Source organism: Herpailurus yagouaroundi, unplaced genomic scaffold, assembly GCF_014898765.1.
Source record: "Herpailurus yagouaroundi ecotype Mexico unplaced genomic scaffold, PumYag 387, whole genome shotgun sequence".
In the NCBI taxonomy this organism is placed as follows: domain Eukaryota; kingdom Metazoa; phylum Chordata; class Mammalia; order Carnivora; family Felidae; genus Herpailurus; species Herpailurus yagouaroundi.
Genome location: NW_024412604.1, coordinates 1,947,977 through 1,962,702, shown reverse-complemented (window position 1 = coordinate 1,962,702; position 14,726 = coordinate 1,947,977). Strand labels below are relative to the sequence as shown.

At 44.3% G+C, this 14,726-nt stretch overlaps 1 protein-coding gene across 2 annotated transcripts in view; it reads left to right on the top strand.

The window, feature by feature from the left end:
* The first annotated feature begins 4,901 nt into the window (after positions 1–4,901).
* RUVBL1 (RuvB like AAA ATPase 1) overlaps positions 4,902–14,726 on the top strand; it is a 44,814-nt gene continuing 34,989 nt past the window's right edge. For both annotated transcript variants that reach the window (XM_040463314.1, XM_040463312.1), the window contains exons 1-2: positions 4,902–5,148; positions 9,077–9,163. In XM_040463314.1, coding sequence (XP_040319248.1) covers positions 5,008–5,148; positions 9,077–9,163 — 228 coding nt within the window. In that variant the 5' untranslated portion in view covers positions 4,902–5,007. The remainder of the gene's footprint in view (positions 5,149–9,076; positions 9,164–14,726) is intronic.

Here is a 14,726-nt window from a genome sequence, read left to right as displayed (position 1 = left end):
CAAAATTCAACAAAAAACGGAGGATTCTAGAGCAACCGCTGGGAGGAGTGCTGATGCCTTACATTTTGATCACATCCTTCAGTTTGGCTGAGAGTCTGATCAAAAGGGGGGCATTGTTAAAAACAAGAAACTAAGCTCAAAATGGACTCACTTATGCTAAGCCCCACCTCACCAAACCAAGACTTAATTAGCGTTGGTTCTCCAAGAAATGGAATCTTAAACCTTATCAGGAATCGTCTGATCAGCACTAGATAATCTGCCTGATAGACCCTGCATCCCCTAAAGGAAAGGAACCTTGTAATAACCAACCCACTTCTTTTGTCTAGTGGGACTTTATTTCTGCCCCCTTTCATTTTGTGTGGCTCCTTGGAGATCCTTTCTGCTCATTGGATGCTGCCTGATTCGTGAATTGTTGAATATAGCCAATAACATCTTTAAAATTTACTCCGTTGAATTTTGTTTTTTAAGCTTGCAAAGGATATCAAAAGATATGGATCAACTGCCAGATGAAGAGATACATAGGTCAAGGTATGGGGAAAGAGCCTGAAGCCTAAGCACATCATACTCCCCAAATCGTCACGTGTTCATCAAGTTCTCTGAATCCTTTTGGGTTTTTTTGGAGGCTTCATTACATGGGCACGATTGTTTAATCACTGGTCATTGGCAACTGATCTAACCTCCAGCCCCTCTCATCTCCCTGGCGACCAGGGGAATGGGACTGAAAGTTCCAACCCTTTAAATACTTGGCTGTTCTCTTGGTAGCCAGCCTCCATCTTAAGGTGCCGTCCAAAAGCCACCTTATTAACGTCATAGACCTCCAGCTTCCATCACTTAGGAAATACCAAGGGCTTTAGGAGCTCGATGCCAGAAATAGCACAGAGACCTGTTAAAAAACAAAATTCATTTGACGATCTAATTGGCTTCATTTAATGATTCATGAATTGAGAAGCATCCCATCTTAGCAGATAGAAGGGAGCTCTGGGGAGCTGTACAAAATGGAAGGCTTTTATAGGAAGAAGGGGGGGGGAGAAAAAGGAAGTTTCTAGCAAAGAGTGGATTGTTTGAGGCCAGGTCTCCTTCCTCTGCAGGAAGGCAGGGGTCTATTAGGCAGATTACCTCACTAGTGCTGACCAGATAATTCCAGATGGACTGGTTAAAGTCATATTTCCGGAAGGTGTTGAAACTATAGTCAGGTTAGGAATTAAGTCTTGTTTGCTGCCATGGGTCTTAGCACAAGTGACTCCATTTTAGGTCTCTTGTTTCTTTTTTAACAGACCAAATATGTATTTCTTATTATAAAACACAGTATCACAGCTCCTGTGGATAATGCTGCTATGAAAACTGGTGTGTAGCTAGCTCCTAAGTCCTGTTTCCAGTTCTTTGGAGTATATACTCAGAGTGGGATTGCTGGGTCACATGGAAAATCTGTTTAACTTTCTGAGGAGAAACTGTTTTCCACAGCAGCTGCACTATTATACGCTCTCATCAGCAATGCACGATGGTTCCATTATCTCCACATCTTGGCCAATACTTGTTATTTTGGGTTTTTCTTTCCCTTGCCTTCCCTTTCCTTCCCTTCCCCTTCCTTCCTTCCTTCCTTCCTTCCTTCCTTCCTTTCCCTTTCCTTCCATCCTTCCTTCTTCGTTCCCCCTTTCTTCCTTCCTTCCCTCCTCTACTCCTTCTTCCTCTCCTTCCTCTCCCTCCTCCCTTCTTCTCCTTCTTCTCCTTCTTCTTCTTCTCTCTTTCTCCTTATTCTTCCTTAAGTCCACCCTACTGGGTGTGAAATAGTATCTCAGTGCAGTTTTGATTTATATTTCCCTGATGACGAATGATGTTGAGTATCACTTCATGTGCTAGTTGGCTATTTGTACATCTTCTTTGGAGAAATGTCTATCAAGTCCTTTGCTCATTTTTTAATGGGTTGTTTATTTTTTTGTGTGTTGAGCTGTAGGAGCTCTTAGAATTTGCTAGACATCAAATCCTCATCAGATACATGATTTGTAAATATTTTCTCCCATTTTGTGCATTATTATTTCATTCTGTTGAGAGATAGAGTCTTTTGATGCACAAAAGTTTTAAATTTTGACTGAGTTCAACTTATCTGTTTTTTTCTTTAGTTGCTTAAATATGGTACCATATTTAAGAAACCATCACCAAATTCAAGATTATGAAGATTTACCCCTATGTTTTCTCTTAAGAGTTTTATAGGTCCTCAACACAGGTTTTGGATCCACTTTGCGTTAATTTTTGTATATTGTATAAGGGGCCAACTTCTTTCTTTTGCATATGAATATCCAGTTTTCCCAGCACAATTCATTAAAGAGATTGTCCTTTCCAACTGTCCCATTGAATGGTCTCGGCACCCTTGACCATATATATGAGGGCTTATTACTCTTTATTATGCCTTCCTGAGGCAGTGGTGAGGGCAGAGGTGGGTTTGATCTGGGCTTGTGGTTCAAAGGTCAGGTGTGAAAGAAGTCAAAGCAAAGAAGAAGCAGAAGGGGCTGAGAAACAGTTAGCTGAGATCATCAAACTTGGACTGGAGAAAAGAGGAGATGAGAAACTGGAGATGAAAGAACAAGGGTCACAGAAGTAAAATGAGAGAGCTGGCAGGTCTGAGAGTCTCATCCAGCACAATTCGGGAATGTAGCAGTCCACATAGTTACTTGTATATATGTCATCACACTGATAAGGACTTTCATCAGTACCCATGGATGGAGACCTAACTCAAACTATTTTAAGCCCCAATGTCAGTGCCATTTACACTGCAAGTAGGGCAGAGCTGTACCTGGGAATGTAAAAGATCTCATCAGGAATGTCTGGTCAGCTTTCTTCTCCTTTGTGTTGGCTTTATTCTTAGGCAGTTTTCCCCTGAAGTGGCAAAGATGACCTGGAACACCATGACTCAAGTCTCTTTCTTGGTATTTCCAGTAAAGGGACTGGGATTCAGTGTCACTGGACCGTCTGCTCACATTGCTGAACCAATCATCATTTTTGTGGGGGGGGGGGGGGAGAAGGGATACTTTGATAGGCCAGGCCAGGGTCCCATATCCATTCCTGAAACAAAGCTGTGGTTGGGTCAACCCATCCAAACAACTTGGACTCAAAGTCAAACAAGGGTGGCTCTCGAAGGAAAATTAGACTCATGGTAGCCAGAAGAAGCAGGAGGACGCTGGGTAGGCAACATATGTCCACTACTGTGGGCTTCACCTCCCCTTTACTCACCTGTGTATCTTGGACAATGGCCTGCTGCATAGTCTTCTGTTGAAATGAAAGAAACCGTCTGGTTCTGCAACCAGACCGAGCTTTTTTCTACACCAGATGTGGGTCTAGGCTTTGCCAGGCACTTCTCAATTTGTGATCTTGGACAAACTCTGACCCCTCCTAGGGCCTCAGTTTCCTCATCTGTGAAGTGAGGATATGGCTAGGCCTGATCTGTGATGGAACAGCTCTGGTAGAAGGGGAGGTGGGGGCATTGGACTGGCATCCTGCCTCTCAGCTTTCCCTTTCCACACACCTACTGGCCACAAAAGAATTCTACAACCCCAGGGAATGTGGTTTGAAAACCATTGGATCAAGTGATCCTACTGAGTTCCCATGAGCTCCCAAATCCTTATTCCCCAACCCTCGCCACTCATATCAGCCGGAAGGAAATCCTTCTCTTCGTGCTAAAGTTTGGGGCTTAAAATACTAAATGTAGGAAAGGTCTTCTCTCCTAACGGAACAATACACAAAGAAGTAAGTCCCACAGAGTGCCTCACTTCGAGTACTAGTTGGGGGAAAGTTTTCCTCTTTACAGGGTGAAAGAATTGCTCATCACCTATGGGTAGTGACCAGGAAAAAGTCTATGAGGTGCTAAGCAACCTTCTCAGTGTCATAGGGTTGACGAATCATAGGCCACCTGTAACAAACTCAAGCCTTCCAAGGATTTTCCAAAAGCTTCCATTCACTGACAGAAACCATTACTAAGTCCCATAAAACCTACAGTTTAAAATACATGCAAAATAATAATAATAATAATAGTAAGGGGCACCTGGGTGGCTCAGTTGGTTGAGCATCCAACTCTTGATTTAGATTCAGGTCATGATCTCAGGGTCATGGGATTGATCCCTGTGTTGGGCTCTGTGCTGAAGATGCAGGCTGCTTAAGATTCTCTCTCTCTGTCTCTCTGCCCCTCTCCTCCGCTTGGGCTGTCTCTCTTGAAAAAACATTTTTTTTCTTTAATTTTAAATAAAAAATAAAATACATGCAGCAAAACTACATGATTTCAAGCGTGTATGCGGTGGTTTAGAACCTTATTTGGATTCATAAGAAGACTCCATTGTGAGCCAGGCTATGTGCTAAGCAATTGAGTTAAAATGAACACAAACATGGTCTACACGCTCCTAATGCCTGCAGTTTAGTGAGAGACAAACATTGACCTAATAATCTTGCAAACAGAAACCTAGATTCAAAAATAATGTTGAAGTATAAGATGCGAGAGTCAGAAATTACTACAGTAGCATTTAACTTCAGGTCTACCTCAACCCTAATGCAAGGCGTCCTAAGTTCTAGATAAGTCCCTCCTTTTCCCCATCTCCAAATCGGAGGTAATAACTTGAGCTCCGCAGAAGGGTATGACTTTCAAATAAGATAATACATAGTGGCACAATTAAGAGCCAGACTCCAGGACCTCACTTTGGTGCAGCGCCCCACTCCAAGGCCAAACTCCTGAGGAGGTCCCCTTGCATTTTCATCCTAGGGTCAGGGCAGGAAGCACTGGCTGCGGGGAAAGCCAAGCGCGCGGCACAGCCGGAAGTGGGTGGGCGGAACCCTGCCGGCAGTCGCGATGGGCGCGGCTACGAGCCAATGGGGGAGCGGAGGCGTTCCCGCCCTCGCCAATGGGACGCCGAGTGAGGCGGGCCTTGACAAACCGCCCTAGTAACAGCCGCATGGTAACCCAGGTGCTGGGCGTGTGGTACTTGCTCCCGGTTTTCCACGCAGGCTGTGGCTCCCGGCGTCTGCAGGATGAAGATTGAGGAGGTGAAGAGCACCACGAAGACGCAGCGCATCGCCTCCCACAGCCACGTGAAGGGGCTGGGGCTGGACGAGAGCGGCCTGGCCAAGCAGGCGGCCTCGGGGCTCGTGGGCCAGGAGAACGCACGAGAGGTGTGGCGGGCCGGCCTGGGAGTTGAGAGGCTGCTGAAGTGGGGGGCTGAGGGCGGGGTGCGCGCTTGGATGCCCCGCCGAAGTTTCCGTAGGGCAGTGAGAATGGGCTACGAGGGTCGACGAGGGAGGTGCACCCTGGGAGTGGGAGAGGGGCCATCCAGGAGAACAGGTGCCCCCCCCACGGGGACGGTTGACTGCTTCACCTCATTGACAAGTGTCGATTGAGCCCCGTCCACTGTGCCATGACGCAGGGATAAGCGGGGAAGAAGATAGTTAAGGTCCCTGCTCTCCTGGAGCTTACATTTTGGTGTAGTGAGAGACGATAAACGTTTAACCAGTAAATAAAATAATCATTACGTTTTGGTGGACGTCAGGTCCTGCAGGACTTTGTCGGACCTGGTAAGGAATTTGGATTTTTGTGAACGGCAGTGGGAGTCAATGGGGGCTTTAAAGTAGAGGAGTGATCAACCTTAGAAAACTCACTTTCGTTCCAAGGCCTTGGCAGCTGAAGAAGGAAAGCGGGAGTTAGGGAGAGGAGCATCCTTTCTGACCGTTCCAGTCAAATCCACTTTTTGTTTTTAAGTGGCAGTGATGCCAAGTCATTTCACTTACAGTATAATCGCGAAACTATTCACGCTCTTCGTATTATATTTTTTGCAGATGAATAAATTGAGGGTGGAAGAGGTCACTTCACTTACCCCCTTGCCACTGTTTAGCAATGGTAGTGGGATTTGTACTCCCATGTCTTTCTGACTCTCAAAGCAGTGCTCTTTCTGTGATATTACAGCCCCTTTTCTGCCTGCTGTGCTCTAAGATCAGATCCATGCCAAGGCCTTTCATAGCTTAGCAGCTATAGAAACCTGCACTTAATGTGAGGTTAAAGCTATTGCCTCCTCGGCTGATTGTGCTAAAAGAAAGGGCCAAAGAAAAGCCTCTGGCTTCTCTTTTGAGCATCGTCTTTCTAAAAGGAAATATTGACAAGGTCAGGGTGACTTTGAAGCTTCTTTATCCAGCCCCTCTCTGCTTACTGAGGACGTTTTACTGAAAACAGCTAACTAACACTGGTTGAATGCTTGCTCTGCGCCAGGCAGCTCTTATCTCCAGTGTCTTGTTTCACCTCCACCCTAATAATTGTCTGTCCCCTACTTTACTATGCCACTTTTCGGACATACAAGAAAGTTAAAAGACTTGTATAGGCACCTGCGTGCCCAATTGTGCAATGAACATTGTACTCGTTTGGTTTATCCTGTATCTGTTCATTGATCCATCCACCAATCCACTGTTGCATTTCAAAGTAAGTTGCAGACTGTAGTACACTTTACCCGTAAACCCTTTAGCCTGTGTGCCAGTCATGAACTGTGTTTTCAGATTAGGAATTTGGATTCACGGAAGTTAGGTAGGTAGGTCCAAGGTCACTCAGTGGGTAGTGGTAGAGACAAGATTTAAACCCAAGTCTGTTTGACTCCAGAATTCATGCTCATAATTCTGATGCTTTATGCTTCCTTATGAATATGAGCTTCCTGAGAATAGAGATGGTTAAATATGATTATATTTACTCATTAACGGGGCGCAGTATTTATTTATTTATTGAATTAATAGGCATCCCGCTGCAGCTTCCAGGTTCTTGCATGACTCTGGTCATATCAGCAGTCTCCCTGGTGCTTAACATCCACTCATCTGAGTGTTAGATGAGGCAATCTTTTAAAGGCCCTTCCAGTTCTTTTTTAGAATTTTAGAATTCACTAAATACATGTCACTGGAGAGAATTTGGAGCTTAAACCGAGGGAGAGAAATGGAAGAGCTCATAGTGTGTCAGTAAGAGTACACATCGACAGTTTGGAAAGTTTCTTTCCAAAGAGTACAGAGGATTATGAGCTTCCATTATTAAGGAAGACCATAGTGGGTGGCTCTATTTTCTTAGAAATGCAGTATATCTGAAGAATACCTTCTGGGCTCTGTTCAGGGCACTGCTTTTCCAACTGAGCCAAAAATGGAATATAGCCCATCCACATGCACACTTTGAATCCACCTATTTATTTATTTAACAAAAATTTTTAATGTTTATTTATTTATTTATTTATTTTTCAACGTTTATTTATTTTTGCGACAGAGAGAGACAGAGCATGAACGGGGGAGGGGCAGAGAGAGAGGGAGACACAGAATCGGAAACAGGCTCCAGGCTCTGAGCCATCAGCCCAGAGCCTGACGCGGGGCTCGAACTCATGGACCGCGAGATCGTGACCTGGCTGAAGTCGGACGCCTAACCGACTGCGCCACCCAGGCGCCCCATAATGTTTATTTATTTTTAAGAGACAGTGATAGCAGGGGAGGGGCAGACAGAGAGGGAGACACAGAATCCAAAGCAGGCCTGGAGGCTGTCAGCACAGAGCCCGACGCTGGACTCACACTCACAAACTGTGAGATCATGACCTGAGCCAAAGTCGGACGCTTAACCGACTGAGCCACCCAGGCGCCCCTATTTATTTATTGATTGATTGATCGATTGATTGAGAGTGTGTATAAGTGAGCATGGGGGAGGAGCAGAGAGAGAATCCCAAGCAGGTTCTGTGCTGATACAGCAGAGCCCAACTCTGTCTTGTGAACTGTAAGATCATGACCTGAGCCGAAATCAAGAGTTGGACACTTAACCGACTGAGCCACCCAGGCACCATTGAACCCACATTTTTGTAGTGGCTGTCTAAGTATGGGACCAAGGTACTTCTCCACAGTCCACGGGAAGTAGTGGTAGCCTGCCCTAAGGCAAGGAGATGCACCCTTAACAGTTATATGTTAGGTTGTTAAGTCAGTGTAAGAAACCTGATAGTCCTGGGATGTAAGTGTTCAGTAAGTGTGACTCTCAGCCTTCTTTATAGTTAATATCCTAAAACATATAAAAATCAGTAGCCCGTTTATGGAATTTATGTATACACACATTTATATATCTATATGTATGTGTACATATGGCTATAAATGATTTAATAGTGTTCAGAGAGTTAGAATGAAGTTAGAATTCAGAGATGTATTACAAAATCATCAAGCAATTTACTCTTGAGGATTTGAAAGACATTCACATCTTACGGCGCCCTAGTGTTCACCTCACGTGCAGCATTTGCAACATTCTGGGAGTTAACCGATGGCCAACTAGTAGTGTGTGCCTTGATTTTTAACCCTTAATGAGTTAATTTGGGAATCTGATGAAAGCTGTGACTCTCTTCTGGAAAAATGCATATGGGAACATATACACACAATTTTGTTTTCAATTTAATTCCAAAATTCAGGAGGTGTTGGGCCTCTGAAGTCTATCCCTGGTCCCAGGCTAAAAATCACTGCTCCCATTTGTACCCTACCATCCATTCTCCACACAGCAGCCATCAAGGTCTTTTAAAAAAGAAATCATCGTCTTGGGATGAATAGTCTATGTAGATGAACTGAAACTTTACTAAAATTCTTTTCTGAGTCCTGGCCCCTGCCTGCCTCTTCGACCTGATCTTCCCATTCTCCTGTTAGCTATGCTTTGGGCACTGCGGCCTTTCTGTCCCTTGGGTATATCCAGCTCATTCCTGCATTTTGAATTTGGGGTTTCCTTGGTCTGCAACACTGATTCCTCTTTGCCTGGAGCTTTACATGTCAAATAAAATGTCATCAGAGAGGCCTCCCCAGATCATTGCCCTTTTTTCTTTACGTTAGCGATCTCATACAGTGTTTTTGTGTATGTCCCTTCCGCTAGACCACAGGCGAGCTCCATGACCACAAGGCTTTCTTTTCTGTCGCCCTCCACTGCTTCCAGCACCTAGAACGCTGCCTGTAGTGTAGTGGCACTCATTGTTGGCTGAATGAGTATGTGAATGTTTGAACCAGAAACCGGAATTTTTCCCCACGTGAAACATTTTAATACTGATTTATTATTTCTTTCCATTGTGGTGTCTAGGCATGTGGTGTGATAGTAGAATTAATCAAAAGCAAGAAAATGGCTGGAAGAGCTGTCTTGTTGGCAGGACCTCCTGGAACTGGCAAGGTACTCATTTTCTCTCATTTTCTAAACCTACCCAAGAGAATGATCTTAATGTTTAAGCCAAATTGAATTCGTGTCTTAACTAGTCTTTGTTTAGCTAAATTGGTTATATGTGTGTTTGAAAAACTAATGTGCAGTAATACAATTGAGTATCTAAAATCCATGCTCCTCTAAAATTCAAATTATCCTGGCTGACCTCCAGAGAAGAGAGGATGAAGTCCTCAGAGGGGTCTCATTGTGTCTAGAATTTGTCCTTTATCTCTTTCCAGTCTCCTTTGCCTTGGAAATACATTTCTTTTGGCCTAGGGCTTCATTAAATCTTGGGGATGACATCTTACTTGAAGGGGAAAGAAAATCAGGCAGCGACCATTTTTCCGAATGCTAACTTTGCCTAGTGCTCTTCTGGCTGTGTGAGAGATGGGGGAAAAGAAAAGAAGAACGGAATCAGAGATACGATTTTTATCTTTAAGGGGCTTCTCTCTGGGGGAGAGAGAGGAATCCATGACAGTACAAAATGCTTCAGTTGAACACTCAGCTGCGAGGTACTGACTGATCTTAAATGCAGTTGGAGTTTGAGCTGGAAGTGGGACTGAGGGCTGGTAAAAGCTGGTAAAACTCTGCTGGACATTTGGCCTGCAGTGTTTGAGAGTGTTTGGCTTCACAGGGAAGAAGAGGGCCTTCCAGGCAGAGGAGGCAGTACGGCTTGTTGAGATTTGTGAGAGCACTGGCCAGACACTTGAGACGTATCTGTGTCCCCAATCTGAGTCATGCACGTTCCTCCAAAGGGCCACTTGGTACAGGAGCGTAGGAGCTTGGGGTTGTGTTTGTAAGGAAATAAGCTTTAAATTGCAGCTCTGGTGTTGACTTGCCATGGGACCCAAGGCAGGTTTCTCCACCTTTTCTGAAGTAGCACATGCCTCATTTCAGACAGTTATTCCAACCGGTCAGTTGTAAGATAATGACTGTAATTATCATTTTGAAGTCATGTAATTGAATTGGTGGTGTCTTTACATATGTCGGTGTCTTAAAATAGAAGAAGTGCTGTATTTGTGAAAAAGTCTATCTTAACCTTTAAAGTGCCATATAAATATGAGTTTTAATTATCTCTCTGCAGACGACATCAGGTTGTCCACTGTATTTACCATGTATTTGCTTACTTTCCTTTTTCTATCTTAAGCCTTCCCTCTCCCTCCATTTTTCTTCTTTCTAAAGAAGAAAAGTACATCATTTAGATGTTGCTTCTAGACGTTTCTTGGTGGCCAAGTCGGGCTTGTATTTATCATGTTGCCCTTGTTTTCAAAGATGGTTATGTTGGATATATAAGTCTGTTGATAGCTATTTTCCGTTGGTACTATTTCTCTTGATATTTGCTACCTGTTGGCTTCTCTCTTTGCTTTTGAGAAGTCTCATTTTGAGGGTTTTGTCTTTTCTTTCTGATGTTTTTGGTTTTGGTGTTTCACTATGATACGTTATCTCTTGATATCTCTTGACTATGATATTATCTCTTCGGATATTGCATTTCCCTATTTGTGCTCTTCTTTTGGAACTCCAGTCTGATATTTGTTTGTTTTTAAATTTTTTATTCTTTTATTATTTTTGAGAGAGAGAGAGACTGAGAGCAAGCAGGGAAGGGACAGAGAGAGAGGGAGACACAGAACCGGAAGCAGGCTCCAGGCTCTGAGCTTTCAGGATAGAGCCCGACGTGGGGCTTGAACTCACAGACCGCGAGATCATGACCTGAGCTGTTGTCGGCCGCCCAACCGACTGAGCCACCCAGGCGCCCCTCCAGTCAGATATTTGAATGCAGCGGTTCTCAACTTGGGGCAGTTTCACCCCCCAAGGGACATTGGTGATGTCCAGAGACATTCTTGGCTGTCACAGTTTGGTTGAGCGGGTATCTTGTGGGTGGAGCGCACAGGTGCTGCTAGACAGTGCTCAGGACGGTCCTTACAAGAAGGAAACACCCAGCACAAAATATCAGTAGTGCCAAGGCTGGGAAACCCTGTGCCAGAGTTTCTCATTTTGTCTTCTTTCTCTTGCAACCTCACTTTCATGTTTTCCATCTCTTGGGCTTTGCTGCACTGTGGGTAATTTCTTTAGGCCTCTGTTCCAGTCTAATTGTTTTGTGGGTTATGACTAAGCTGCTGTTTAATCCAACCCACTGAATATTTTTCTCTTCCTCGTTTTGAAAAATTTGAAACCTACAAAAGAGTTGGAAGAATGGTATGATGATCCCCTCTCTACCCTGCATGTAAATAACCAATTGTAAATATTTGGTGACATTTGTATTTTCTCTATTTCTGAACCATTTGAAAGTCAGTGCAAGGACATTCTCCTGTTACCAAGATACTATCATCCGCCCAAGAAACTTAATGTTGCTAACGATATTAGCTAATGTCTAGTCTAAATTAAAATTTTTCCCAGTTGGTCTTTTTGGGGGTTTTTTCATATTTTATATTTGTAAATTCAGAATACAATCAAAGATCATACACTGCACACATTGTTATGTCTCTCTCTTTTTTTTTTAAGTTTATTTATTTATTTTGAGAGAGAGGGAGAGCGTGTGTACACAAGATAAAGAGGGAGAGAGAGAGAGAAAGAGAGAATCCCAAGCAGGCTCCGCACTGTCAGTGCAGAGACTCATGTGGGGCTCGAACTCACGTACCATGAGATCACAACCTGAGCCAACAGAGCCACCCAGGCACCCCTCTTTAGTCTCTTTTTATCTAATCAGTTACCCTCCCCAGCCTTTTTTGGTTTTGTTTTCTTTTTTGACATTGACCTTTTGGAAGAGTCCTGGACACTTGTTTTGTAAAAAGGTTCTACAGCTGTCCTACAGAGATCATCTTATTGTTTTGTCAGTAGGAGAAGTTAAACACTTGGAAAAACACTGCCCAGGTGATGTCGTGTCCCGTTGTGTCACAGCAGGAGGCTGACAGGAAAGGGGGATGAGGCCACATTCGATGGGAAGGTCCTGGTTCCCTTTATAATTAATTAGTAATTGGAAGTGAAGTGACCTGTGGAGATGTTGCAAATACCCTTTCACCCTAAGGGTGTAGTGCTCCCTCTGATGGTTATTGCTGTATCAGTTACCACACTGGTAGTTGCAAAACAGTGATTTTCTAAATCTGTCATTCTACATGTATTAGCTTGCTTTTGGTTTTGTTCTTTGTAAATAAGGAGCATCCCCCTCTTATAAGTTCTATTTTTTTTTAATCTGGATTTTTTAAAATTCTGGCTATTTTTGATAGCCTTTTATTCCTTGTTCATGAATCAGTTTCTTTTTTCTGTATTCTTGGTCTGCCTGTGAACTTATGTTTGGCTGGTCAAATCTGAGTGCTTCTGAGGGGCCCTGCTGCACTATCCAGGGCACTTGCTGTGAATTTTGTGGCTTGGGTTTTCTGGTCATCAGCGTAAAGACTGATCCTAGAGTCGTGTGAGAGCATGCTGTGGAGACTTTTCTCCTCACCCAGAGCCACAGGCAGGACCTACAAGTTTATACCTTGTATGTCAGGGGTTTTTTGTTTGTTTGTTTGTTTTTGGGCTTTTTTTGGTTCACCTTTTCTACTCATGCATGGCCCTTCAAGCCTCCTTTTTATTTGGGGGTTTCTCTCTTACCACTGTAGTACCTTGCTGAGGTTTCTGCTGTCAAAACCCTCCAAACTTTTTTTTTTTTAATGTTTGTTTATTTTTGAGAGAGAGAGAGAGAGAGAGAGAGAGAGAGAGAGAGAGACAGAGTGCGAGCAGGGGAGGAGCAGAGAGAGGGAGACACAGAATCCGAAGCAGGCTCCAGGCTCTGAGCTGTCAGCACAGAGCCTGATGCGGGGCTTGAACCCATGGACCGCAAGATCATGACCTGAGCTGAAGTAGGACACTTAACTGACTGAGCTACCCACGCACCCTAGAACCCTCCAAACTTTCAAGGCGATGGTAGTTTACTACTCTGGATTTTTTATTATTTATTTCTGGCTGTTTGTAACAGGAAGGATTTTCCATGACTCTCTCTAGTGTGCCATATTCCTGGCAGCGTAAACCGTTCGTTCCTTTTGTAGTACTGTACCATTTTCCTCCAGAAAATACGGGAAGTTCTCACCACTGCTGGTTTGTCCAGTCCCTTTACATGAAGGCATGTGGTAACTCTTCTGCTTTCCAGGGCGTTGATGGGCCCCACGGTTTAGGCAGCTTAACTAAGTGGAGGCAGGAATACGGTGGTGCTTATTTTAGAGAAACAAAAAAGTGGTTCGTATGGATGACCTGTTCTCTTGAGGATGTCACACTGTTCATAACAGGGCTTTGTGTTTAGGTTTTAGAGAAAGGTGGTGTTCTGATGAGATGGGAAATGAAGCAGACTTCTTCAGTCTTCTTTTGGCAATAACCTCTTTTTTGTGTGCCACTTGCCACTTGCATGAGGGGTAGTCACAAAGAAATAATGTCTTAGAGGTTGGGGTTTGCATCTTGGCTTTGCTGCGTGCTAACTGATGTTGGGTGAGTTAGTAACGTGTGTGTTTCAGTTTGTAAATCTATCCAACACGATATCAGACATCAAATACTAGATCATCAAGTTCATAGGCTAGTTGGGAGGATCCACTGAGACCTCATGCAAGTGACCTAGCACTATATACCAGGTGTGGGTATAATAGCTATATTGTATACCCGCCTTCTGGGAACCTTTACAAGGAAGAAACTAGACACGCCGGAAGCATTTCTTAACCAAGTATTTATCATATTTTAGTGGAAGGATACTGATCATCTCGTCTGTATTAGCTGGAGGTGGGGAGATGTCACCGAATCAGATACAGTCACTGTCTTTGATGTTCACAACTGAGGGTGTGGAGTCAGGGCCCGTGGAGATACCTGGGTGAGAAAGAGGAGTGACTGAGAAGGTGGCAGGTTTGGATAGCAGGTGGACGTGGTGCTGGAGTCTGTTCCTCACACTGTACCCTGTCGTGCTCCAGAGATTATTCCTTCGCTTTAGGGTATCAGAGAATAACAGTTTTAGGGGCATCAGTCTCAAGGTCACAAGCTCAGATGCCCACTCAGATAGGCTGTGAGGATGAGGGAGGTGCCTGGGCACCAGCACGAAGGGGCAGGGTGGCTGTGGGGGCCAGAGCGGCACACCCTCACTGAAGGTGGCAGCTGTTCCTGAGGTCTACACCCGGTGCTGCCACGCAGTAATGAGGGCCCATTGTGGCCAGACTTTCTGGGTCCTCAAAAGAAGCCAGATACCTCGATTTTTTTAATATATGAAATTTATTGTCAAACTGGTTTCCATATAACACCCAGTGCTCATCCCAAAAGATGCCCTCCTCAATACCCATCACCCACCCTCCCCTCCCTCCCACCCCCCATCAACCCTCAGTTTGTTCTCAGTTTTTAAGAGTCTCTTATGCTTTGGCTCTCTCCCACTCTAACCTCTTTTTTTTTTCCTTCCCCTCCCCCATGGGTTTCTGTTAAGTTTCTCAGGATCCACATAGGAGTGAAAACATATGGTATCTGTCTTTCTCTGTATGGCTTATTTCACTTAGCATCACACTCTCCAGTTCCGTCCACGTTGCTACAAAGGGCC